Below are 26,690 nucleotides of genomic sequence, written 5' to 3' on the forward strand. Positions count from 1 at the left end.
ACATAAGCGATAACACAACACCTGAAGTGAACTTAAAGACAAAACAAAATGGAAAGAAACGACAAAAGGACAAAGCCTTCTTAGATAAAAACAATGTATTGAAGCTAAAAAGTGAAAAATAAAAACAAGAACACGGCATCAAAGTGAAAAATGCCTAGAGAAATATCTAAAAAAAAACGTATCTTGATGAAACAAGGCAAGGGGGCTAAAGGTCTAAAAAACACATTCAAAGTCAAAACTACTATTGAAGAAATACCTAGATAAAAATCTTACTTAGAACCTGTATTGAGACGAATGTCAAAGGGCAACTTGGGCATGGGCTACTAGATATCGGAAAAAAGACACCGCGGGAAAAAGAAGCTTAAATAGGCGGAGTCAGAAAAAAGAAAAAAAAAGGATTGGTTGCCATGAGTAAGGAGGCATATGCAAACGTGAACCAATGGGAACTTGTGTGAGATGATTGACTTAAACCATACTGATCTAAATGAATTACTGTGCCCCAAATTATCAGCATTCATTCGTTCACATCTATAACTGGAGCACAGATTTGCCCACCAGAAAGGGAAATTTAAATGGTCGCAATTCTTCCAATTTTGGGTAATCATCTGGATGGCAATCCCGGTCATGATGAGGAAAAGATGGCTCTTATATTAACCTAACTAAATCTTAGGTTTGTATACCGCATCATCTCCACATTCGTAGAGCTCGGCACGGTTTACAGGAGATGGGATAGAAAGAAACTACAATGAAAGGTAGAGGTTTACAGGAGATGGGATAGAAAGGAACTACAATGAAGGGTTAGAGGTCCAAGTATGAAGAGTTTTTAGAGGGCTTAGAATGCCAGAGATGGAACAAGTATCAGATTTTTGAGAATAGCCAGGTCTTCAGATGTTTGCAGAAAAGTTGGAGAGAGCTCAGGTTCCAAAGTGGAGAGGAAAGGTTGTTCCAGAGCTCGGTGATTCTGAAGGGAAGGGAGATCCCTAGTTTTCCTTTATGGGAAATGCCTCTTAATGAGGGGAAGGATAGTTTTAATTTGTGGGTGGATCTGGTGGTATTAGGGTTTGAGGAGTTCCAAGAAAGAGGGATACATGGAGGGAGGATCCCATGTAGGATTTTGAAAGCTAGACAGGCGCATTTGAAGTGGACCCTGGCGATTATCGGTAGCCAGTGAAGCTGACAGAAGCAGAAAGACATGGTCAAATTTACTTTTTGCGAAAATCAGCTTGGCCACGGCATTCTGGATCCGCTGGAGTCTATGAAGGTTTTTCTTAGTTAGGCTTAAATAGATATAGTTGCAATAGTTCAATCTGGAAAGGATGATGGATTGGACAAGGACGATAAAGTGATTTTGATGGAAATAGGGTCTAACTTTCCTCAGCACGTGAAGGCTGAAAAAGCATTTTTTTTACCAAGGAGTTGAGGTGGTCGTTGAAGGACAATGTAGAATCAATAATGATGCCCAGAACACTGCTTGAGAACTCAAGCTGCAGAGTGGAGCCAGAGGGCAGAGAGATGGAGGAGGGTAGTTGGTCAAGTTTTGGACCAAGCCAAAGGAGTCTTGTTTTGGACTCGTTTAGTTTCATTTGAACAATGCGGGCCCAGGATTGGAGGTTCATTATAAAGGAGGCTATGTTCTCAGAAAGGTTGGTGAGGTTCGAATTAGTCTCGTCGAGGACAGGAGGGCCTGGGATCCTTCCTGCCCGTAATTTAGTGGGGGGTGGGGGTAGAGAGTCGCCTGGGCTAGGAAGGCTTGGGCTCCCTCCTGGCCCGATCGGGGGGGAGGGGGGGGTAGAGAGTCGCCTGGGCCAGGAGGGCTTGGGCTCCCTCCTGGCCCAAACGATTCGGGGGTGCCGCGGTTGGCCGGGGCAAGAGGGCTTGGGCTCCCTCTTGCCCTGATCGAGTCAGGGGGTCGCGGCTTCAGCAGGGCAAGAGGACTTGGGCTCCCTCTTGCCCCGATCGAGTCGGGGGGTCGCGGCTTCAGCAGGGCAAGAAGGCTTGGGCTCCCTCTTGCCCCGATGTTGTAGGGGAGGGGGGTTTGGTGGTTTGACATGGCAGGAGGGCTTGGGCACCCTCCTGCCTGGATGGTTGTGGGGGGAGGGATTCTGTAAGCGGTGTTGTTTTTGACAGACACCGGTTACAGAATCCAGCTTTTAGGCGAAGGACTGGCTCCTCCTTCGCCTAAAAGCTCTTTTGTTGGACGTTTGGGGCTTAGGCGTTTTTTTTTCTTTCATTGTGGCTAAAAAGTGTAGACGTGCTTTGGGTGTACTTTTAGACGTAGTGGAGATTGGGCGTTTAGGCAGAGGAAGGCCATAATCAAAACATGCACGTTTGTTTTGGTTATGGACACTTTCCCTGCTTCTGGGTTGAACGTTTAGGGACTTAGGCCAAAAGGGGACTTAGACGCTATGTTTGATTATGCCCCTCCACACGTTTAGCGGAAGAACCTCTGATTTACTCCAATTTATTTTATATCCAGAAAATTTTCTGAATCTATCAATCAAATCTAGTAAATGTGGAATGGTTCAAGGCGGATTACAAAATAATTTTTTTTTATTTTAAACGTGTTTCAAGAAGAGGATATCTGGTAATTTCTAGAGGAGATAAAGAGTAGATGAGGTTGCTTTGGGAAATCAGGAAGGTATTGGGAAGTGGGAAGGAGCTAGCAGTATTAAATCATATGAAGGAGTTTCTTGAAAAGTAGAGTATTTTCTGAATGTTTTGTAGTCTGGGGTCATAATTAATAGATTGGAGATTTGGTTGTCGAGTTTTGCTGCTTGTGTGGCTAGGAGGCCATCATAGTTTTTTTTTCTGTTTGACTTCTTTGATTGGAGGGTATGTGAATAGAGTGTGGGTTTTCCTATGTCTAGTTGATGTAGTTTGGATGAGGCATTTGTTCAGGTAGTTGGGCTGTCGCCGTTTATGGTTTTAAATAGTAGACAGTAGAATTTAAATGGAATTCTTGCCGGAATTGGAAGACAGTGTGTGAGTTGAGGTATGCCTCTGTGATGTGGTCGTGTTTTGGATTGTTTGTAGTTGTTGCTGGGCAGGGGAGGTAGAGAATTTTGCAATAGTCTAAAAGACCCAGGACTAGGGATTGTACTAAGAGCCGGAATTGTGTTCTATCGAAGAATTTTCAAACTTGTCTTAAGTTTCTCATTACTGCGAATGATTTCTGTATTGTTTTATTGATTTGTGGTTGCATGGTGCAGCATATATATATCATCATTCCTAGTAGTTTTAGGGTGGGTTGAATGGGGTAATTGATTGAGTTAATTTCTATATTGGTTATGAACATAAGAACTGCCGCTGCTGGGTCAGACCAGTGGTCCATCGTGCCCAGCAGTCCGCTCACGCGGCGGCCCTCTGGTCTAAGACCAGCGCCCTGAGACTAGCCCTACCTGAGTATGTTCCAGTTCAGCAGGAACTTGTCTAACTTTGTCTTGAATCCCTGGTTGGGACTTTGTTATTTTCAAGGAGGATGAATTTTGTTTCGTTTGGGTTCAGCTTCAGTTTATGATCTTTTATCCATGTTATTACTGTTTCTAGTGTTCGGTGTAGTGTGTCTGTCATAGAGGGCTTGGGTTGATTTATTCGACAAATTTACAAACTGATGTTTCAGAATTGATAGGTAAATGTGTATTGATTTTATAGCCAGCACATTTTATTGATCTTAATGTATTTTAGCAAATTGTATTCTATTCATTGATTGTATATTTTTAATCTATGTGAACCGCCTAGAACTATGTGGTAGGGCAGTATATAAAAATAAAATTATTATTATCATCAAAAAATATGAGAATGGTGATGTCGTCTGCATAGCTATATGAGGTTAGGCCTAGTTTGTCCAGACAGGTGCCGAGGAAGGCAGTATAGAGATTGAAGAGAGTAGGGGATAGTGGGGATCCTTGGGATACACCACAGGGGGTGGACCAGGGTTCTGATTTTTCTTTGTCTGACTTTACTCTGTAGGTTCTGGATTTTAGGAATCCTTCAAACCAAGAGTATACCTTATCAGTGATACCTATTGTGTCCAAAATTTGCAATAGGATGTTATAGTCAAATGCTGCGGTCAGATCCAGTTGTATGAGCAGCATTTTTTTGCCTGTGCTGTGGTGTTGTCTAGCTGTGTTAACAAGGGAGCCTAGTAGTATCTCTGTGCTGAAGTTGGTTATGAAGCCGGATTGCGTGGGGTGGAGTATTTTGTGGTCTTCCAGATAGTTGGTGAGGAGTTTGGCTACTAGCCCTTCTGTTAGTTTGACATAGAGAGTTATTGAGGCAATGGGTCTGTAATTGGATGGTTGATCTGTTGCTCCTTTAAGATCTTTTAGGATCAGTGTGACAATGATTTCGCTGAGGTCAGTTGGGAAAAGGCTATCTGTGAGCATGGTTTGTATCCATTGTAGGAGAAGCGCATGGAATTTTGTGCTGGAGGTTTTTAAGAGATATGGTGGGCATTGGTTGAAGTCACATGATGCGTGGTTGTACTTTCTGTAGAGTTTGTTAAGGTCAGACCATTGTATAGTGGGGAAGTGGGACCAGGTTCTGTCTGCAGCCATTGATTCTTTTTCTGGGAGAGTATTGTGATTTCTTTTAGGTGGGTTGGGGTACCGTTGAGGGTAGCTCTGACATTTGTAATTTTGTTCTTGTAGTGTTATGCTAGAAGAGTGGCTATGGGGGAGGAAAGAGCATTGATAGTGATCAGGTAGGGTTTGGTGTCAGTTAGATCTTTTAGTATTTGAAATAGTTTTTTGGTGTCTTAAGTTTCTGTGCCTATTAATTTGGTGTAGTGTGCTTTTGTCTTATCCTTTAGTTGTAGTTTGGATTGTTTGTTTAGTTTTTTCCAGGCGGTTTTTGTATGTTCTAGATTAGTTTTTCTCCATTTTCTTTCTAGTCGTCTACAATGAGTAGGAGTAGTTTGTTGTCAAACCATTGGTCTGATCGTCTGCTGGTTTTGGTTTGTAATGGGGCTATTTCATCAAGGGTGTGAGTGCTCAGTTTACACCATTGTGAAATGAAGTCCTTGGGGTTGCATTCCTGTATTGTATCGTCTATTTTATTCCAGAATATGATTGGCTCGATGTGTATGCGTGAGATGTAGGTTACTTTCTTGGATTTTGGTGTGATTTTCTTTTTTGGTCCAGTTGATGTTGAAGAAGTATGTATAGTGGTCTGACCAGAGGGATCGGGTCCATATTGCATTAGATGTATGAATTTCTGATAGAGATGGTTGATGGGTCATGAAGGCTGGGTTTGGGTTTGGGTTGCTGTTCTCTGTGTGCATCACTTTGCTCATGCTAAGGTTACATTTCATTTGCCAGTTGGATGCCTAGACTCCCAATCTAATAAGATCTTTATGCAATTTCTCACATTTCTCTTGTAATTTAACAATTTTGAATAATTTTGTTATCAGCAAACTTGATTAACTCATTTATTATTTTTGCTTCCAGGTCTTTTATAAATATGTTAACAAGCAGCAGTCCTGTCACAGATTCCTGGAAAATCCCACTATTTACTGTTTTCCATTGAAAATATTTACCATTTAAATCTACTCTCCCTGTTATATTTTTTAAACAGTTTATTGCCTCCCATCCTATGACTCTTTAATTTCTTCAGGATTCATTTGTGAGATACTTTGTCAAATGCTTTCTGAAATCTAGATACAGAACATAATATCAGTTGGCTCACCTTTATCTACAAATTTATGGGAGAGAATGTGCTGAAATGTTCCCTACACAACTAACCAACTTCCTAAATTCTGAGTGTTATTTTGCCACTGTAGCTGAAAAGAGTGTTATTTTATTAAGTGCCAATTTGCACAAATGAAATTTTATATTTTGACATTGTTTCAGATCACTGATTGAACCATATCCAGTCATTCTCCTCTTGGTTGGGCTGAGAACTTTTCAGCACCTCCTCCTATTCACTCCTTCAAAAAAATGTAAACTGATTTGGTGAAGCAAGACTTCCCTTGGCTAATTCCATGTTGGCTTTTTCCCCTTTAATCCGTGCCTATGCATATGTTCATTTTTTAAAACTATCATAAAGAACAAAATAACTGAACATTAGAGTTAGTGTAAATTTAGAAAGCTAGAAAATTGCAAGACATGTTTATACTTCAATTTTATTAAAATAAAAGGATTTATTTATTTTTATTAAAAAAATGTATAGTCCACACTATCTGCTATTCTAGATGGGTAACTAAAAACATACCAAATAAAATAGAAAAGCATAATATTTAAAATATTAGATACCTACAATAAAATAAATGAGGAGGTGCTGAAAAGTTCTCAGCCCAAGGTTCAATCAATAATCTGAATTAAACGATGTCAAAACATAGAATTTCATTTCTGCAAATTTGCACTTAATGAAATAGCACTCCTCAACCACAGTAGCAAAATAACGCTCAGAATTTAAGAAGTTGGTTGGTTGGGCTGAGAACTTTTCAGCACCCCCTCATAGCAGGAAAAGGGTCATGAATTTGATATACTGGCCTTCAGAAGTACAACCAAAACAGTTTACATTTATTATGTGTAGTTACTTTTGAAACAATACACATTAAAATTCAATAAGGATAATGTGGCAAGACCCCCAATGCAGTCTTCATACTGTAAGAACACTTAAAATTTTAGAAATTATTGGAAATAGATCTTGAGATATTTTTTGAAGTGAACATACCACTCTTCCACTGCAAACTGTACACTCCGTCCCTTCTTTCTTACTGCATCATATGCATGGAACAAATTGCCTGAGTCATAACCTGGAAAATCTAATTGTTTGTACTAGATCCCTAGTTTGTATCAAATTAGGATACAACCTTGTATAGTAAACTTGTTCTGTAATTATGTTAAATTGTAACCTGTCAACTATATAATATGTATGTTTAACCTGTAAGCCGTTCTGAGCTGTTTGGGGACAGCGGGATAGAAAATTAATTAAATAAATAAATTATGTCAGGCACCATCTCTAGCGGTATTCTAATCAAAGCTACAGGACCACTTTTTTGATGCTGCCTTCAACTCCTGACTCCCACTCACCATAATATTACCTATGTCCATTCTACAAGGAATTCCCCAACCTCTATATGTCTTGTCTGTCTGTCCAGTTAGATTGTGAGATCTGAGCAGGGACCGTCTCTATTGTGTGTTGATTGTACAGCACTGCATACTCTTTTGAGTGTTATAGAAATGATACATAGTAGTAGCTTGATGTGAAATGATGGAATATCCAGCAAAAGCCTCTGCTGGCCAAAGTGATCAAAAGGGACGGTTAACTTGGAGAGAGGTTGCAATTTTATTTACTGCTTTGTGAATTAAAGTTAACACTTAAACTAATGTACCATGTAACTTAATTAGGATTAGAAGAAACATGATTGAACCTAGTAAAGCACTAATAATAAGAGAACTGATGCATTTTGAGTCTCCTGCAAAAGAGTGTAACAAATATGAAGAGAATCCTAAATATAAAAAGTTTAAGTCAATGTGACATCATCTAGCTCTTTATTACTGTTCTAAAATTTCAGGTTGTAGCAAATCTAGAAACCTTCTAATTACTCTTAATTTTCAGAAAATGTTCTGAATGGTAGTTCTAAGTTATGAAAGTAATTATAAAGAGGTATCAACCAAGACTCCTATATCATGTACTTCACTGACAATAAGGATCTCAGTATCATTAAAAGTAATCATCTCTGGGAAACATAACAGATGAATGGCCAGAAAGTAATGACTTCAGTTTTTAGTCATGTTCAATTTGTATCCATTGGTGGCCATCCATGCTTTGAAAGATGGTAGGCAAATGGTCCATATAGCCAGTGCAGCAGTGACAGGAAAAAAAATGTTGCTTGCATAAATCCTGTAATGCCCAGCTAAGCAAAGCAGTAATTGACATTCAGGAATCGGAGATATTAAACAAAACTGCTGAGAGGCCAGAGCCCTGGGGTGCGCCCACGGATTGTTCTTTCCAACTAGAATAATCAAATCATTATTACACACCAAATTGACAAGGTGTTAAGAATGATCTAAATCTCTTCAAAACATTTCATACTATCTAGAAGCAAATGATGGACAGTGTCAATGGCAGCTATAATGTCCAACATTACCATCAAATACTGCCTATTATGATCAAAACCATGAATTGTTACTAGCCACAGAACAGGCAAAGTTCTTAAAGTATACTTTATATGGCTGTCTGGTAGTTAGGATGATAATTCTACTTTTAAGGATTGCCTGGTTTGTTGTAAGTTAATAAGAGGGACATTGAAGACTTATAAATTGGATTAATGAAGATAACTATCTTGTATATCACATATTAATGATAGAATTTCTATTACCCAAGCTAAGTTATGAAATCCTCCTTTTTTTACCTGTTACTACTTGCATGAGTTTAGCCATCAGAACAGCTATATGTGGCCTAAAATGAAACATGGACCCTTTGATGATGATTGTAACCTTGGCAATCTGTTGTGTATAATTTCAGCAACATGTTTGTATTCTCCAGACTTTATTCATGTCCTATTTATCTTTAGTGCTTCTAAAGAGAATTATGAAGAGATGTCTGTCTTTTTTTAATCTATTTTTCTAACTGTGCCACTTAGAGATTATACCTCACCAATAAGTTTTTCTTTCTTTTATATATGAAATTCCACTATATAAGGTTAATTATCCCATACAATTGTTGCTGTGGAAGTAAGGCTGCAAAGGGTGGATTGGATCTATCTTTTACATCAATGTTCTGAAGGACAGAGGAAAGTCACAGACTGGGACATTTATTAATTGCTCTTTTCAGTGATACTCTATTCTGATATCTCCTGTTTAAGTTTATATATACCAAAGAATCCTAGCACCAAACCTCAAACAAATGAGCCCAAAGGTCTAGTTATCCAATCTGAAAAGTTCTCAGCCCAGCGAAGAAGAGAATGATGTGGATTCATGAAACTTACAAATTATTCCACAATTTTCTTTCCACTTCTTGTTTCATTTCATATTGTTGAAATTAAAAGTGTCGAGAAAAGTGTGGAATAAATTATAAATGTCATGGTTCCACATCTTTTTCAGTGGTCCCTGTATATTTATTTCCATCTAGCTACATAGGAGGGGCCACTAAAAAGTTTTTAGCCCAACCAACAGAGCTGGGGCAGTTCCCACTGCGGTCTATACACTTAATCCAGTGCTTTTCCACTGTTTTTTGTTCCATGGGAAAAATACAGAACGATAAAAGTGGAAATTGTTGGACTAAGTGTATAGACCTTGATGGGCATTGGCCAACTTTGTTGATTGGGCTGAGAACTTTTCCACCGCCTCTTGTACTGCATTATATTTGTGGTAATATTTTTCCTACCTCTTCTAATTTAAAATATTGTGCTTTTTGGGGTAGGGTTGTAGAATCTGGTGGAGCTTTGGCAGAGTCTTGCAATAAATTTTTATTTATCTATTCAATTTTATATACCGTTCTTACCGAAGTACTGCTCATAAACTTTAGCATTTTACTTCTTGTGAAGAATTAAAGTGCAAAATATAAGGTATAAATAACCAATTTCATGATTAAAACGTTCTCCTTCTGCTGGATTTCCTGTGTGACCGGAGGTCTCTGCAGCAGTGAAAGCGCAGCCATTTCTGCCCAGGGCACCTGTTTGGAGGGGGAGGAGGGAGGGGGATCAGGGCTAACGGTCGGAAAAATTTCTGCTAAGCGAGTTAAAAATAAAATGAAACAAACAGTAGCTTGTCAACACTGACTTCCGATTACCCAACACGGGAGGTGCGATTTGACAAGCTTTTTTTTTCTGTCATTGTAGATTTATTTATTTTTTTTATGGACGGAAAACTTCGATAAATTCACAGCGCTTTCAACACTGGAGGCAAACCTCTTACCATTATTATTTGGCGCCTGAAGATAGCTGGAGATTCCCGCGTGTGGTAAGGGCGCCCTGAGCGTGCGAATGCGGAGATCGACGGAGGACGCATCGCTACGAAACGCTTTAGGACCCTGACCACGTGCCAGGAAATGCAGCCCCGTAACGTAGATAAAGAAATAACACCAGGGCCCCGTACTCTGCCTATCTGCTTTAGTTGGATTCTTTTCAGGATAGCAATCCACTGCAGCCTTTCTCTGCCTACCCAATAAATATGTAACTTCAATAAATATATCTAGAACGGACGGCAGACACTGAGGAGGTAATTAGTGAACTGCAATTAGTTCTACAATGGACTAGCTAGCGTTTGACAAAAGATAGCTTGCGAACAATAAACACGATGGGAATGCAAAATACCGCTTTTGACTTGAACTTGCTGGTGAATTGTACAGTGAAAATGCACAGATCTATATAATGTCACTACGCATGTCTACTCCAAGTGCATAGTAATATGGCACACATAAAATATCATATAAATTATGATTCATATGGCGTGTAAAAATATCTAATTAGATTGTAAATAAATGCACAACATAGCAGACATGCCATATATAACAAATTACAGATATGTATACAATGTACATTATATATAAAACAGCTACAGTTTTAGAAATCTATATTGAAAGAACACCAAACATGCACAGCTTAGAAAATATATATAATTAATACGCTTGTGCAAGCTGAGTTTAACTTTGTTCATTTGTGCTGAGAGGATCAAGTAGCCCAAAATAAACCGACCTAATTTTGCCTTCCCGTCTGAAGTAATCATTTTCAAACTAAGTATGCCTTCGGTTTTGTATCTAAAAGATCATACAGGGGGTGGAATAAAATCGTTTCAACTATCCTGAAAAGGGGGGGGGGGGCCCTCTGGAAGCAAGTCTTGGCCTTTTGATCTCTCGGTTAGCTTTGGAGGCGATTTGCACCGCGTTCGGGAAATCTGGGCTGCCACAAAAAGTCCATTTCTGTCACGAAATTTGGAGCGCGCATAAAACAGTTCTCATTAGGAGACAATTACTCAATGACAGAAGACATTTTGAATCTTGTATCTAGTTATAAAAACAAGAAAGTCTTCTTGCATACAAATTAATAAGCTAAACTTAAAGAACGTGCATTTTTCCCAGGCTCGGACGAAAACAATGATTGAACTGAGATAACAAAAATCAACGTTATCTTTTGATTTTGTGCTTTGGCACTGCTGCCACAAATAGTTGCCTAATTCCGTTTTTCTGTAATGCTCCTATTCCTATTGCAAATCCAAAAGCATGCAGTTGAGGCCTCCAATAGCATTGCTAAGAAGGCAGACTTTAGCACACCGCCAAGGCCTTCTACATAGAGACTCACTAACGCACTACGAAATGGGACATTTTTTTTTCTGAACACATACAAATACAGTATATATAGAAAAGAGGTGTAAGAAATAAACACCAGTTTAACTGACAAATGTGTTTGAAAGTTAGTAAATTGTAAATGATATATAATGCCTACTATATTTTCTCTCTACAAATTTAGAATTGGGAATATTTACTTATCTATAGATGATTTTTTTTTTTTTTTAATGCTTAGATAAAAGTCAACTTAGCTTTTTTGTGTAAAAGATAGAAAACGGAAAGAAAAAGGGCGGCGAAGAACAAGTTTTTAATATGAGAAATATGCTGTTACATGATAGAAACCAGTTTTTGTAGTTCAATCGGCAGCACTTCATTTATTCTTTGCATTTGATGCCATTTTATTTACCAGGGTCGATCTGTTCCTTTTCAGATCCCGTTCGCTCGCTCTGGACGGATATGTAGAAGATTGTTTAATTTAGTAAAACCCACAATCCCCCAAACTCACTTTTCACATTTTACAGTGTAATGGAGACAGTTATTCACTTCAGCAGCTACAGAACTGCCTTGCTTTTCTCTACATGATAAGAGAATTTTTTTGCATAAATGTATCATTTAACATGTAATCGATATCTTACAGGTTTTCCACTTACTAATTTTGCTAGAGAGGCTTTCGCTTTCCTTGAAATCGTACCCAGTGAAGCATCCTCATATTCTGCACTCAGTAAAAAAGAAATAAAAATAAGCGTCTAGATTAAGAAACTATTTTGAGATCAAGTTCAGCTGTAATAGCAGATAGGAAAGTATGGGTGGCTTAGCTGTTCCACTGAGAAAGTAGATTTTAGGCAGGCAGGAATATTTCTGAATTAATCAGATTTGGTTTAACTACTAGGGGATTAAAGTGCAAAAGCCTTTAAAAAATATTGTGGACCCTAATATTTAATTTGCTCAGAGTTATCCTTTATTATAATTTTAGAATATGTGCACAAAAACACATTCTCTTACAGCAATATCACTGGCTTTCGGAAAATGTCTGGAAATAGTCACATCCTAGTCATATTGATTTATTTCAGAATGAAAGCTGTATGCAGATAAACGAAACATGCCATTTAGTTTAGTATTGCTCCTTTGCATTACCAGATTTGGGCTTTTCATTTGATCGAAGAAAGATTTTCATGCCGCTGGAAATCGTATTCTTATCATTAGCATCAACAACAACAAGAGTATATGCTCTGCAGTACAATAAGGGAATTCTAAGGTGCTTGCAAAAACCTTGCGCACATTTCGTCTTTCTTGATTTTAAGGGTATAGTTCTGATCAACATTTGGGACAAGTAACTAACTGGTAAATTTTCCTAAACCAAAACAGGAAATGTCAGAAGGGCAATATAGGCACATTTGCTCTTAGATAATGATGTGTTGGCTATGTAGAGTACCGTGCAAATAGAAAGTGGCAGCAGAATCCCAAACTATCTCTTTATACAGACCACTATTATCATTATATGAATATTTAAAGATTGGGAAAGAAAAAAAAAACACAACAATCCCTAACCCCAAACCCTAATCCTTCTCCCTTTCTGCTTTCCTGTGTTGGTCTGTAATTAGGTTTCTTTTTCTAAAATTAATTTGCAATGAAGTTTGCCGAACATTTAAGAAAGTTATAGAAATGTGGCCCTTTTTCTTTCAGAATGTGTAGACTTCTCCTCTGCACGACCTTATGCTGATCCCGGGTGCTGCAAACAATAAAGAGATACTTTAAGGCAGTTGGTTGCAAACAAACTTTTTGATTCCTTCTACAACAGATGTCGGAGTTTCTTGGTTTGGTACTGCGTCTAGGGACTTCTTGTGATGTTTAAGAGAACAGGACATGATCTCACATGGTGAGCATCTCTTTAGTTCCTTAATCATTTCACGGTTCCTTCGGAGGCTTTTTTTTTTCTCTCACCTAAAACGTTTAGTTTCAGCTCAGTGATCAGCTGCAAAAGCTGGCCGGGGAGCGGAAGAGTTGAATTATTCCAACCTGCCAGCAGCCCCCCCTTCTCTCCCCACAAAAGAAAAAAATTAAAAAGTGGAAACTTTTTTCTCTGGCTATTCCTCCAAGCACTGAAAAATCAGAATGGAATTAGAGAAAAACTACACGACTCCAAGAACTAGTAGAGCAGGTAAGACAGATTCTCTTTATTGGAACAACTTTGTTAAAAATTTACAATTGTGTAAATAGTTAAATATTGAGATGTTCTTTCTTCCTCTCTATGTGCATGTTATAATATGTGTGTGTATATTTACATACATATAGTAGCTTTATATAAACATATATAAAATACATACTGATATATGTTCCTATTTTTAAAGAAGTGATATTTGTGATCAGTAAATAATCAGTTTATTACAGGATGACTAGACAAATGATCAAAACCAAATATCAAATAATATTGTAGATGTTTCCAAGGAATCATGTAGCGTGCATGAAGGTCAGAAAAAGAATGCATTGTGACTTCAAGGCAAACACATTCGGATAAACGTACAATGTTTTCACAGCGGGAACACAAGAAAACAGATAAGGAGCTCAACAGACTACCCAAAACAAATAATATGGAGGGCGGGGGAGCATTGCCAACATAAACAGGAGGATTGACCAACAGATAAAACATAAACTGAGCAGGATTTGGTTTTCCTTTCTCAAAACACACTTTCCAATATATGATGCCTGAAGTTGACATATTATAGTTTCTGATTCAGATGCAATGCAGTTACCACTGAATTTGACGAGGTTTGGGTTGTTTTGTTTTGTTTTTTTAAGTGGCGCTTCCGATAAAACAACCCCCACCACCAAATCACTTAAACAAACACCAGATAATTGTGAGTTTTCAAGCAGATGCTGACAGTCACATTGAAATTATTCAGAAAAAAGGTCTCTCCATTGTTGTAGCTGACAAAATATACACAATTTTTTTTTCTTGTGGAAAATATTTATAAAATAGGATAATAATTTCATATGAATAAAGCAATATAATTATGACAATGAGTTTGGTAAATGGTATATATATATATGTGTGTGAGTTTGTTGAGGCATGGGTGGATGGTTTGGGACTAGATAATTTATATATTTTTATCTTGTAATTAATTTTTGGGGGAAGTCAAATCTAGTATTAGACCCTGGCGTATGAAACGTTACTTAGTTTACCCATTTGTTTACTGCTCCTTTTTGCCTCCTGGTTGTGTGCTGACAAGTCATCTATAAATAATGTCATTCTAAGGCGATCGATTAACCTTTTATTAGTTAAATTGCGTGAATAATCGTTTAATCAATAAACAGTTTCATACACATTTCAAGGCAAAAGTGTTGAGGGAAGAACGGGAGGCATCTTCTATTAGCAAGATCTGCACCCATCCTGCTCCTGTGACTGATCAGTGATATGTGATCCTTTCAGAGTCTAATACAGGGGTGTCCAACCTTTTGGCTTCCCTGGGCTGAATTGGCCGAAAAAAATTTTCTGGGGCCGTACAAACATGCAAGCGCTGCAGCAAGACAGAGGAGGGAGCCGTCAAGACGGTAAACACCCAGGGGCAGCAGAGGAAAACACTGCATCGCCCTCGACTGGGGCCGAACAAAATACTTCACGGGGGCCGCATGCAGGCCTCGAGCCACAGGTTGGACACCCCTGCTCTAGACTAATACATTTTCCACTTGCAGTCCTCCAGTCTGAGGGAAATAAAACGTTATACTAGGCAAGTTTGTGCAAGTGTTTGAATGAGGAACTGTGCCTCCTAGTTACCTTGTGGTAGTTTATCCAAAATGTTCAGGTGCCTTCTCTTTTTAGGAGCACCCACAGTTGCAACTTCTTGTAGAGGTCATTTTTCCAAGCAGGCCGAAACTTGAATTTTGATGCTTGGAGAGTGGTTTTGCAAAGTGCATATTAAAGGTTTAGGTTTGCGTGTGCGCATGAGTACTTTTCATCAGCGAAAATACAGAAAGAAAATGATGATTTTCTAGGGATTTATGGCTTAAAGTAGACTCTTGGAACTGGATCCGAATGCTTCTGGACACCGATGTATCTTATTCTAGGTGTCGTTTAGTGGTGCTACTCACTCCAGTTCAGACAACAAGGTACATGCAGGTAAAGGGAACAGGGATTATCAAAGACAAACAAAACACACAAGTAAGCTTCATAGTTTTGTCTACAAATACAAAATATACCACATGACCACTATGTCCTGTGTCACCATTGTAAATACATATATTATTTCTTCCTTATCATGCTTCACCTACTTAATGAATCTATTTAATAACATGTGACATCAAACATCACTTCAAAGAGTTAATATTATTATTTGTATAGCAGTACTAGGTGTATTTCAGCGCGATGGGCCGGATTCTACAAACGGCGCTGGTATCAGTGGCCACCTATAACACGGCCACTCGCATGTCAATCACACACCAGCGCCGTTTGTAGAATTGTGGCTTTATGAAAGATAGGCACCAGAAATGTAGGCCACGGTTTTCAAGGCCTATAAATCCGGTGGCTACCTTGCACATGAATCATAGCTATGGAGGCGCTTTTTGATGTCTAGCAATGCTGCAGTGGTGTTAGATGACATAAAGCGCCTCTGTAGACACGATTCAAGTGTCTACATTTTTTTTAAAAGGCACTTTGCACTTCAGTTAGGCGCTGGTAGGGCACCTACCAGTACCTAACAATGCGCCATTTATAGAATATGGACCTATCTGACTATCCATCAATCACAGAAGGCATTATGACAACAAAAGAAGGGATTTTAAGCTACCTGGCCTCTATGTTCTCTTTATGATTATCTCAGATGAAGGAATAAAGAACCTGAGAATTGGTCTTGATGGGCAACATTAACAATGGGTTGGAAAGCCAAGTTGGTCGCCCATGACCTTTCTGCAAAGGTCTTTCAGGAGGGGGTAGGGAGATGGTAGGGAAGTCATATGGAAACAGCTTCTCACCAACAGGTTTAGACCAATTGGGCAGAGAGGGAGTAGTGGGAAATTATTGGGGGGGGGGGTTTGTAATCCCCTGCCTCTGAGGCACAGGGTCCTTCCCTGTTCCTCAGAAGTGGCTTTATCTCCCACCCGCCCCTTTGTGTTGGAATTTAGTGTTGAGGAAGGTGATAGGGCTAGGGTTTGTTGCAGCTGCCGTAATCCCAAGCTACAGGGTATTTGGCTCATCAGGTGAGCAGTTATTTGGAAGTGAGTTCAGGTGAGTGGATACACTTTAGGTCAGGTGAGAGGTCCATGCCTACCCCCCAGGCTCTAGCTGACATGGTGGAGCTAGGGGACTATAAGAAGAAATTTTTAAGTTGCACTATGGTTGTAGTTGAAGAGATATTGCATTGTTAATTGGTTATTCAATTGCATTTTCTCAATAAACAAAGCTGCAGTCTGGGGTGTTTTTTTCCCCCCTCAATAAAGTCGTGTCTGTTGCCTAATTATTGTACTGTTAAGGTTGTTTAAGGGTTTATATTGTAGAGGGTAGAAGGAACATTGGTAATTTAAGCGTAAGAAAGAAGTGGGGGTGGGGTTATAGGAGCACAACTCAACCATTCCAGATCCATATGTTTGAAAAACATTCTTTGTTGCACTGTGATGTGAGTGCTTACTCTTTTGATGGCACATATTTTTTAAATTATAGCATTAGTTTTCCTCTAGCATGTCTACTGACTTACAACTATTTCAACAAATTGCAAGTACTGTACTAGAACTTCTGACCCCACAATTGTATCTCAGCCTCTATACAACAGTTTTAAAAAATGGCTTCAAGTAGTGGTGCCAATGAATATCTATCTATTCATCCTGGATAATTCCTAAACAAAATCATTATCACAAACTACCAATGATGTGTTAGAATAATTAAATATTTGACTCTTCAGGTCATTGAACTCGAGTCCTATTCTGTATAAAGAAAAAAATCGGTTAAGAGCACAAAAACCCCCAACACTGAACTCTGGAAAAAAAAAAGATTGGTAAATTGCAGTTTGTTTAATGCTGAACTTTAAATTTTGTTCAGAAAAACAATAACATTGCACCCATAATGGCTATTCATTTTATTTACAGAATGCAGTGAAGACATTTGCTTGGTTTACAACTTAGGAATATGGATGAATTTTGGCTTCTGTTGTAGAATTGTTCATTTAAAGATCTGGGGGTTGATTTATGAAGTGCCTATTAGTTTCCTATGGGATTATAGCCGAAGTCTGTAAGTTTGCCTCAAAAAATGTTTATTACTAGACTCATATTAAATCAGGTTCAGGGCTCTCGCAAGAGCACTGCAAGAGCTTCTAGTAATTTCTACAGGTAAATATGACATCTCTTCTGTGAAAAATAAAATGACTTTCTTTAATGGTCTTTTGAATGGAATCGGTCAAAATTTCACCATAGAAGTTATTCTGAGGGAAAACATTGAAAATAATCTTTTCCACCTTGACTTCAAAGCCGAATTAATTGCTGGCGTTTGGAAGCTTCGAGGTGTTTTGTTTTGTTTTTTTTTTTTGCGGCCAGAGGCTCCTCGTCGCCTTTTCCTTTCCCGCGCTAACTTGCGCCACGGCCACACGAAGTTATCATTGGACTAGTGGCCTTGTGGGCACCCACTAGTCAAAGGCTCGTCCCCTTGTCCTGTTTTCCGCCCGCTAAACCTCGGTTAATATATTTGCAAAACTCTCACACAGTTCTTTCTCTTCGTGAAACTGCGAGTCTGGAAAAGCGGAAAGGCCGTGTTTCCAATCAGGATGGAAGGGCTCAGATGGACAATATCGTCTCTTGGTGCCTGACACGACACGAAATATCTTGAAGGAGGTGCTTTTCCTTGCTGTGACCCGTGAAATAATCTATAGAATTGTTTACTTTCAGCTCTGATCTCACTGTCAAACACTCCTTTGTACAACACACGTGGGATCCACACTTGCACTCTTAGCTTTTGCTATCATGGCTGGGTTGACATGGCCACTTATCATTATGTTATGTTATACTGTTTCTATTCGATAAAAGAATTGGGGAGGGAACTATGTGACCTTATGGATTCAATGAAATATAAATCGAAGAGTGAGAGAGAGGAATATCTTACTAGAGCTACATAGATCTGGATCTAGATCTAATATGGACTTTCAGTGAGGTCAGTAGAGCAGAACTATTGATCCTGAAGTGGGTAATAATAGTGTTTTATGACAATTATATTCATCCAGAGGAGAATGTGAGGGCAAGATTACTATTAACAGTCACTATGCTATCCTGAGGGGCCACTATATTTTTCCATTACAGTTCTCAAATGGTATAGTCAAAGTTAATCTTGTATTTAAAAGACAACCCTGCCAAAGTCTGGTTATGCTATATACTGGATACTGTATAACAAAACTAAATTAATTCTGGCTGTGTCTGTATTAGGCTGTTTTGCTCACAGGAGGCCACTGTCTTTCTGGAAATAGATCTCCTGATCTATTGACTTTATGACACTGATAGGTGATTGCTTAGAGCCTGGATTTTCTTTTTATAATTCAAACCTAATGAGTTTAATGTTAGACAAACAGTCTATTTATTTATTTATTTAGTGGGGATTTAACTTAGGCCCTTTCAGTAGTCCCACGAGGGAAGTTACATTTAAGCATAAAGTATTTCCTTGTTTCTGGAGAACTTGCCATCTAAATTTGTACCTGAGGCAGGCGACTTGCTCAAGGCCACATGGAGCAGCTTCTCTGTGTCTTAGTGCACTGCTCAAATCACTTGTGCTCAATGGTGTTGCAAATGAAAACTCATAAATAGGTTGAAAAATATGACTTGCACCCTAGTTCTTTAAAAGGATTGTGACACTTTTCTACTCACACTACAGCCATCTTCACTGTGCAAAGTTATTATAGCTGTGCAATCAAAATACAGTCCAGAAGAAGGGGGTTGGGACTTGTATACTGCCTTTATGTAGTTATACAAGCACACTCAAAGGACTTTACATACAGATTTTCTCTATCTGGCCCAGTGAGCTCACAATCTATCTAATGTACCTGCAGCAGTGGAGGATTAAGTGACTTGCCCACAGTCTCAGGGAGCAGCACGGGGTTTGAACCCACAACCTCAGGGTGCTGAGGCTGTAGCTGTAACCACTAGCCACACTCTCTCCAATGTCATACCTCAATCCAGGTTGTGTATGATCAATTGAAAAGCATCATTTTACTTTCTATATTACCGCATTTTTGTTAATGTCATCAACCTATTTGCAATTCAAAAGAAGCAACAGGATCCAGAACTAAAGTACTAATTCATTTGTCAAACAGCTAATGCATTAAAAAAGCAAAACATTTTTGTGGAATGACAGAAAATAGTAACACAAGAACCTAAAAAAATGACAGCAGAAAAAGACCTGCATCCTATCTGCCCAATAAGTCAGTCAAAGCCATGCTTGTCACTAACCACATATAGGCAGTTAAATATGATGCAGTCTTGGAGCGATATATTTCTGTCCAGCAGTAACCTTAGTTCTCAGCTACTGGAGTTGCTGAATCTTCATCTGTCTTTTGCCATTTATGGGAGCTCAGAATGGTTTACATGAATTTATTCAGGTACTCAAGCATTTTTCCCTATCCTGGTGGGCTCACAACCTATCTAATGTACCTGGGGAAATTGAGTGACTTGCCCAGGGTCACAAGGACAGTGTGAGTTTGAACACACGACCTCAGGGTGGTGAGGCTGTGGCTTTAATCACTGCACCACACTCTCCCCAGACTCTTGCGCATCATAAATGAACATAAACTTTGTTTTACTGTTATCATGGCGATCATTATCATGCATTAACATAATGCAGAACAGGTAAGGCCGCCTGTAGAAGCTTAGCTAATTGCATTGTGCATTATCTGTTGTGCAATTATATATATGACATTTAAAAAAATCAGAGCTGGCTAGTGCGGCAGTAAGCGTAATTCCATAACAGTTAAGCGCATTGCACAGAATAAAGCAGCGCTGCCTAAGCAGTATTAAGTGTCACTATGCATACTAACTTTTAGGTGTACCCTATTTATGCTAGAGTTTTCTTGGCCTAAATGCATATGCCTAAGTTGTGCACATAATGAAGCCTAAGACAAGACCAGTCATATAACCCACAATCTGCCCCTGACCATGCCCACTTTTAGGTAGTGCTCCTATGGACCTACCAAGTTGTATGTCTTTCAATTAAGTCCAATTAATGTCAATTATGAGTTGTTAATTGCCAACTTTCAGTGCTGATTACGCCTATCAATTCAGTTAGGCGCCTACATCGGCTAGGCACGCTGACATAGGCATCTAACTTTGGCCCCCTTTTGTCAAGCCATGTTGGAGTTTTCTTATTGTCAGCTGCTGCCGTAAAGGTTCTGATGCTCATAGAATTCCTTTGAACATTGGAGCTTTTACCACAGCGACCAGCTATAAAAATCCCTAACACGGCTTGATAAAAGGGAGCCTTTACGTGTACTTTATATAATTTGGGTTAGCACACAGTAGAGGCTATTCTTCCACATTATAACTGCAGAGCAGCCCTTCCAAAAATACTGGGAATTCCCCAGTAGTTAATGCAGAGGATTTCCAGTTACTGCGTTTTAATTTTGGCTATTACCACAAGGTAACTGCCAAATCTTACTACATTTAAATAGAGGCCTATATTGTTCCCATTATGTTACTATGAATAAACAGCTTAGTGAATCAGATTCAAGGGAAGTGAAAAAAAATTTCATTTTAGAGGTATTTAGAGGTGTTTATTGCCTGAGACAATATATTACAATTTCTGTATAGCAATGACTTCCCATTAGTGCTTGACAATGATTGCCTGAATAGCAACGACGCATAAATTAATCCAGAGTTAAAAATATTTCTGTATTTTTTTGTTAGTATTTCTGGGGGATATTGAACAACGTGTTATATTATGATGGTACCTTAGAAAGATAATTGGCAGCTATATTTTGGACACATGCTGCATGTTAACTTGTTGATGACTGGTATAGCTGTAGTGAATATCTTCTATCATGTTTTTGTACACTTCTGAAAATGGGTGATTGAAATTAGCAATGACCAGTAATAAAATTTATGTAACGAGTTTGTGTTTAAGGATGATCCTAGTGTGTGAATATACTATTCATTTTATATCATATATAGCTAAATAATCCTAAGGTTCTCCATAACTTAATCACACATATTCATAAGTAGACAATCTGAAATGCTGCCAAACACACATTTTCTTTGGGGATAACTGCAGGTGAACAGTGGGTTACAATTGATTAAAAACTCCCCACTGTTATATCAGCATAGAGACAGAAGTTGGAAAATGTTAAACCGTGCCTGTAAAGCATAGTCTAGCCTCCAGATAAAAATTATTAATTGCTGCTTTTGTCTACAGTATATTTGCAATTTCTTATCCTTAAATTGTTGATAGAACTTTATACTGTATATAGTGGGGCTCACATACTTGTTTTTGTGATGACATCAGAGGGATAACACCAGTGTACAAAGTTCTGAAGAGTTTGAAACCTAGGTTTAAAGGATAAATTAGGAAAAGTCTCATTGCACTGCATAATTTTGGGACTCTTTTACTAAAATACATTAAAATCTGAGCTTGATGCATGTTAATGTTGGAATTCTCATGTGGTAAGCCCAGATCTAACATGCAATATGTAGGGCTTTATATATATATTTTTTTTGAACGGGCCACTGGGCTTGATTGACCAATGGTCTGACCCAGTAAGGCTATTCTTATGTTCTTATGTCTTGTGCTAATTTGTGCATTAGCATGTGGAACTTGCAAAAAAAAAAAAAAAAAAAAAAAAAATAATAATGCATGTTACATCTGCATTATCCAGTTAGCATGCATTAATCATAAAGGGCTCCTTTTACAAAGCTACAGTAGTGAGTCCTGGTGCTGCAAATCCGACACAGCCCATAGGAATTGAATGGGGTGTGTCGCATTTTCCGCACGGGAGTAGCTACCCCAGCTTTGTAAAAAGAGCCCAAAGTGTGAATAGTGCTTCCAAATCCATTCCCAGCCCATGCAATGTCCCTTCCAAACTGTCAAATTACTACAAAATGCTTTAATGCAGGGGTGTCCAATGTCGGTCCTCGAGGGCCGCAATCCAGTCGGGTTTTCAGGATTTCCCCAATGAATATGCATTGAAAGCAGTGCATGCACATAGATCTCATGCATATTCATTGGGGAAATCCTGAAAACCCGACTGGATTGCGGCCCTCGAGGACCGACATTGGACACCCCTGCTTTAATGTGTTTTGCGGTAAGCCATTTTCACATGCTAACGAGTGTTAAGAGGAATAACACTCCTTAGTAAAAGGGACACATTATATAATACTGGTTCTTTTACGTTTGAATATTAAAATCAAGGCTAATCAAACAGACAAGTTATTTGATGCAATTAGAAAAAATAAACTTGTCTTCTTTTCATTTTGAGTATACTGTTTATGAAGAGCAAGGGCAAATTTGGTAGTGAAAATTTTTAAATTTTTATTTCCAAAGTGTACTGTTACTCTATGTTCCTATCTTTTTAAAAAGCAGTGGGGAGAAAAATCCTATTTTCCTATTGATCTGTAGCTTCCATATCGTGCTAGCACCAGAATATGTTGAGGTTAAAGAGCTAATATCTGAGTGGTCATCTTTTACAAACTTTAGTTACAGTCATTATGAGGGACCGCTGAAAAGTTCTCAGCCAATCTCCATCAAAGGCTTTAGACTTACCCCCTCTTCTACGAAACTGCGATAGCAGTTTCTAGCGCGGAGAGCTGCGCTGAATGGCCCGCACTACTACTAACGCAATTTTGTAGAAGAGGGGGTTAGTCTAGTGATTTTTTACTTTTTTATTCCATATTTTTCTGACAGAACAAAAAAAGTGGAAAATCACTGGACTAACACCCCCTTTTACTATGAGCGTCGGGAGCAGCACGCAGCATGTAGTGTGGCTCCCGATGTTAAAAACCGCTAGCGCGGTCTAGTAAAAGGGGCCTAAGTGTATAGACCTTGATGAAGACTGCTCCAAGAAAGTTGGTTGGGCTGAGAACCTTTCAGCAGCCCCTCGTAAAAATAAATAAGTAAATAATGTAAGGGGTCTTTTGCTAAAGTGTGTTAAGTTTTGTACTTAACTTGCCCTATCAGCAAAGGCCAGCATGTATTAGGCAAAACATGTGTGCTAATTCTTGGGGATGTGCCCAGCATGTCCATGTGCATTAGAGGTATAATTTGTAATTAGCACATCTGCACTTAGGGCCAAATTCTGTAAACGGCATCCCAATTGTAGCGGTGGTAGGCATCCTACTGCTATCTAACCAGTCAATCGGTACACACATTTTTAAAAAAAACCAACACCCCGAGGCAGGCAGCCTACATTGTAGGCATTTTCGTAAGCCTAGGGAGATGCATAGGGCCGCCTAAGTTTGCCCAAGGCTAGGCTTGGGTGTGGTTTTGCCTGAAAGTGACCTTAGGTGAGCTTAGGCGTCTCCCTAAGGCCATGATAGACATGGCCACTGAACTGATCGCGGCCAGGGAATCTCCCTGCCATGATCAGTTTAGCGGCCACAGCAGGGAACCCCTTCCCCCTGTGAAGTTGGCTGGCATTTAAAAAAAAAAAACAACACCCCGAGGCAGGCAGCCTACATTGTAGGCATTTTCGTAAGCCTAGGGAGATGCATAGGCTAGGCTTGGGTGTGGTTGGGTGTGGTTTTGCCTGAAAGTGACCTTAGGTCAGCTTAGGCATCTCCCTAAGGCCATGATAGACACGGCCACTGAACTGATCGCGGCAAGGGAATCTCCCTGCCATGATCAGTTTAGCGGCCGCAGCAGGGAACCCCTTCGCCCTGTAAAGTCGGCTGGCAGGAGGGATGCCCAGTCCCTATTGCCAGAATCCCCAAAGACCCCCCCCCCCCAAATGCTCATGGCAGAAGTGCCCAAATCTTCCTGCTGCCATTTCCTGAAGATCACTGGCAGGAGGGATACCCAGTCCCTCCTGTAGGAACCCCCCCTCCAAAGATCAACGGCAGGAGGAAAGGGATACTCATATCCTCCTGCTAGACACCTCCTCACCCCCCTAAAGATCAACAGCTCCCACCCTTATACCCCCCAAGCCCACCCAGATCCCCCATACCTTCTTCTTGTAGGTCGGCTGGAGGGATGCTTACTTTGGAGTGGGGGGCAAGTTTTCAGAGGGGGTTCCTGCAGGAGAGAGTGGGCAACCCTCCTGTCAGTGATCTTTGAGGTGGTGGTGGGGTTTCCAGCAGGAGGGACTGGGCAGCCCTCCTGCTCTTGATCTTCAAGATGGGGTGGGAGCAGGAAGGACTGGGCATCCCTTCTATCGTTGATCTTTGGGGAATGGCAGTAGGAGGAATTGGGCACTCCTTTTGCTATGGACATTTGGGGGGGGTGCATCCCTCCTGCTGGACAATTTTGTAGTTGGGGGGTTTTCTGCCATGACCCCTGAGCTGATCACAGCAGGGAGATTCCCTTGCCACAATCAGCTCAGTGGCAATGCAATTCTCTAACTGGTGGCTGTGACATGGACGCCAGTTAGAGAATTGGGGTGGTTAGACAGGGTTAGGCATCTGTCCATCAGGACAGATGCGATTCTATATTGGACACCCATGTGCGATTCTCAAAAGCTACATAGGCGGTTGCTTAGACTGGGCATCCTATACAGAATCTGTCCCTTAATATCTCCTATTGAGGAGCTAAGTGAAGCTCGCTAACTACACAATTGAACGCTAGTGTGCATTTATTAGTGTACGTTCACCACATTATGCATTGCATATCCATTCTCTACCATAACTAATGTGACCATTTATTTTTTTCATCAAAGCGGGACATCTATTAATATTCAGTCCTGCCCCTAATCCCGCCCTAGCCCCACCCCCAATCCCGCCCTAGCCCCGCCCCCAATTTCTTCCATTCATTTTTCATGTACACAGAATATCTTATTATTTCATAATGGTAACCATAAAATTTAAATAAAACACAAAGCACCCTATACGCAGAGAAAATGTTAATTATTTTTATTTGGGGGGTTTTCAATGATGTCACCTCAGTAACTATAGAAAAATAGACAAATATAGTGCAAAATATAGACAGCAGATATAAATTCTCAAAACTGACACATTTTGATCACTAAATTGAAAATAAAATCATTTTTCCTACCTTTGCTGCCTGGTGATTTCATGAGTCTCTGGTTGCGTTTCCTTCTGACTGTGCATTCTATCTTTCATTTCTTTCTGCACTCAGGCCCAACAATTATCCCTTTCTATTCCCTCCCTCCTTCCTTCTTATGTCCTTATTGCCCCCAGTGCCTTCCTATGTCCTTAGTGTCCCCAACACCTCATTCCTATGCCTTCCAGTCCCTCCTTCCTATGTCCTTAGTGCTCCCAGATCCAGTGTCAGTTCTCCTTTGTACCTTTGTTCCAGGTCTCCCTCTCTCTCTCTCCCCCCTCTGTCTGCACCTCCCAAAGTCTTGTTTCTGCCTCCTGTCTTTCCCCTTTGGTCCAGGCTTTTATCTCTCTAGTCTTTCTTCTACTTACAACCCCCCCACCTCTCTGCTTTTTTCTCTCCTTCCTTCATCCCTCCTTCCTATGTCCCCTCACTGCCTTCCAGCCTTTGTCCCACCCCCCTCCCAAAAAGCCTGCCTGCCTATCTCCCCCAAAGCCTGCCTACCTACCTCCCCCAAAGTCGGCCAGTCCACCTGCCTACCTCCCCCAGAGCCAGCCAGCCTGCCTGCCTACCTCCCCAAGAGCCTGCCTGCCTGCCTCCCCCAAAGCCAGCAAGCCTGCCTGCCTACATTCCCCAACCCCTGCCTGCCTGTCTACCTCCTTCCCCCAGAGCCAGCCAGCCTGCCTGCCTGCCTACCTCCTTCCCCCCCTACCGCGGAAAACAAAAGCCTCCCTCCAGGCCCGATTTAAACTCCCCCCCCCGGTCCACCGCCGCTGCTCCTCTGCTTACTTCCCTGATGATAATCGCGCCCAGAAGCCTTCCCGATGTCAATTCTGATGTCGGAGAGGACGTTCCGGGCCAGCCAATTGCTGCCTGGCTGGCCCGGAACGTCCTCTCCGGCATCAGAATTGACGTTGGGAAGAAGGCTTCTGGGCGCGATTAGCGTCAGGGAGGTAAGCAGAGGAGCAGCGGCGGTGGACCGGGGGAAGTTTAAATCGGGTTGGAGGGAGGCTTTTTTTTTTTTTTTTGGTGCAGCAGGGAGGGACAGGAAGCGATCGCCTGTCCCGTTGTCCCCGTGCACAGCTTCGGGACGCTGTCTCTGAAAACGGGACATTTTGGCGTCCCGAAGCTGTGTGTGGGGACAACGGGACAGGGGATCTGAAAACGGGACTGTCCCATACAAAATGGGACGTATGGTCACCTTAACCATAACTGCCTAGTTCATGCTCCTCAAACACACCATGCAGTTAACATATGAATTAATGTGAACAAACTACCGCACAACTGTGGTAGCTGTTAG

General features: G+C 40.3%; 1 protein-coding gene across 1 annotated transcript in view; it reads left to right on the forward strand.

Moving 5' to 3' along the window:
* Positions 1-13,283: 13,283 nt before the first annotated feature.
* PAX5 (paired box 5) overlaps positions 13,284-26,690 on the forward strand; it is a 378,332-nt gene continuing 364,925 nt past the window's right edge. The window contains exon 1 of the mRNA XM_033917202.1: positions 13,284-13,390. Within this exon, the coding sequence (XP_033773093.1) occupies positions 13,345-13,390 (46 nt within the window). The 5' untranslated portion in view covers positions 13,284-13,344. The remainder of the gene's footprint in view (positions 13,391-26,690) is intronic.

Source organism: Geotrypetes seraphini, chromosome 1 (assembly GCF_902459505.1).
Source record: "Geotrypetes seraphini chromosome 1, aGeoSer1.1, whole genome shotgun sequence".
Lineage (NCBI taxonomy): Eukaryota > Metazoa > Chordata > Amphibia > Gymnophiona > Dermophiidae > Geotrypetes > Geotrypetes seraphini.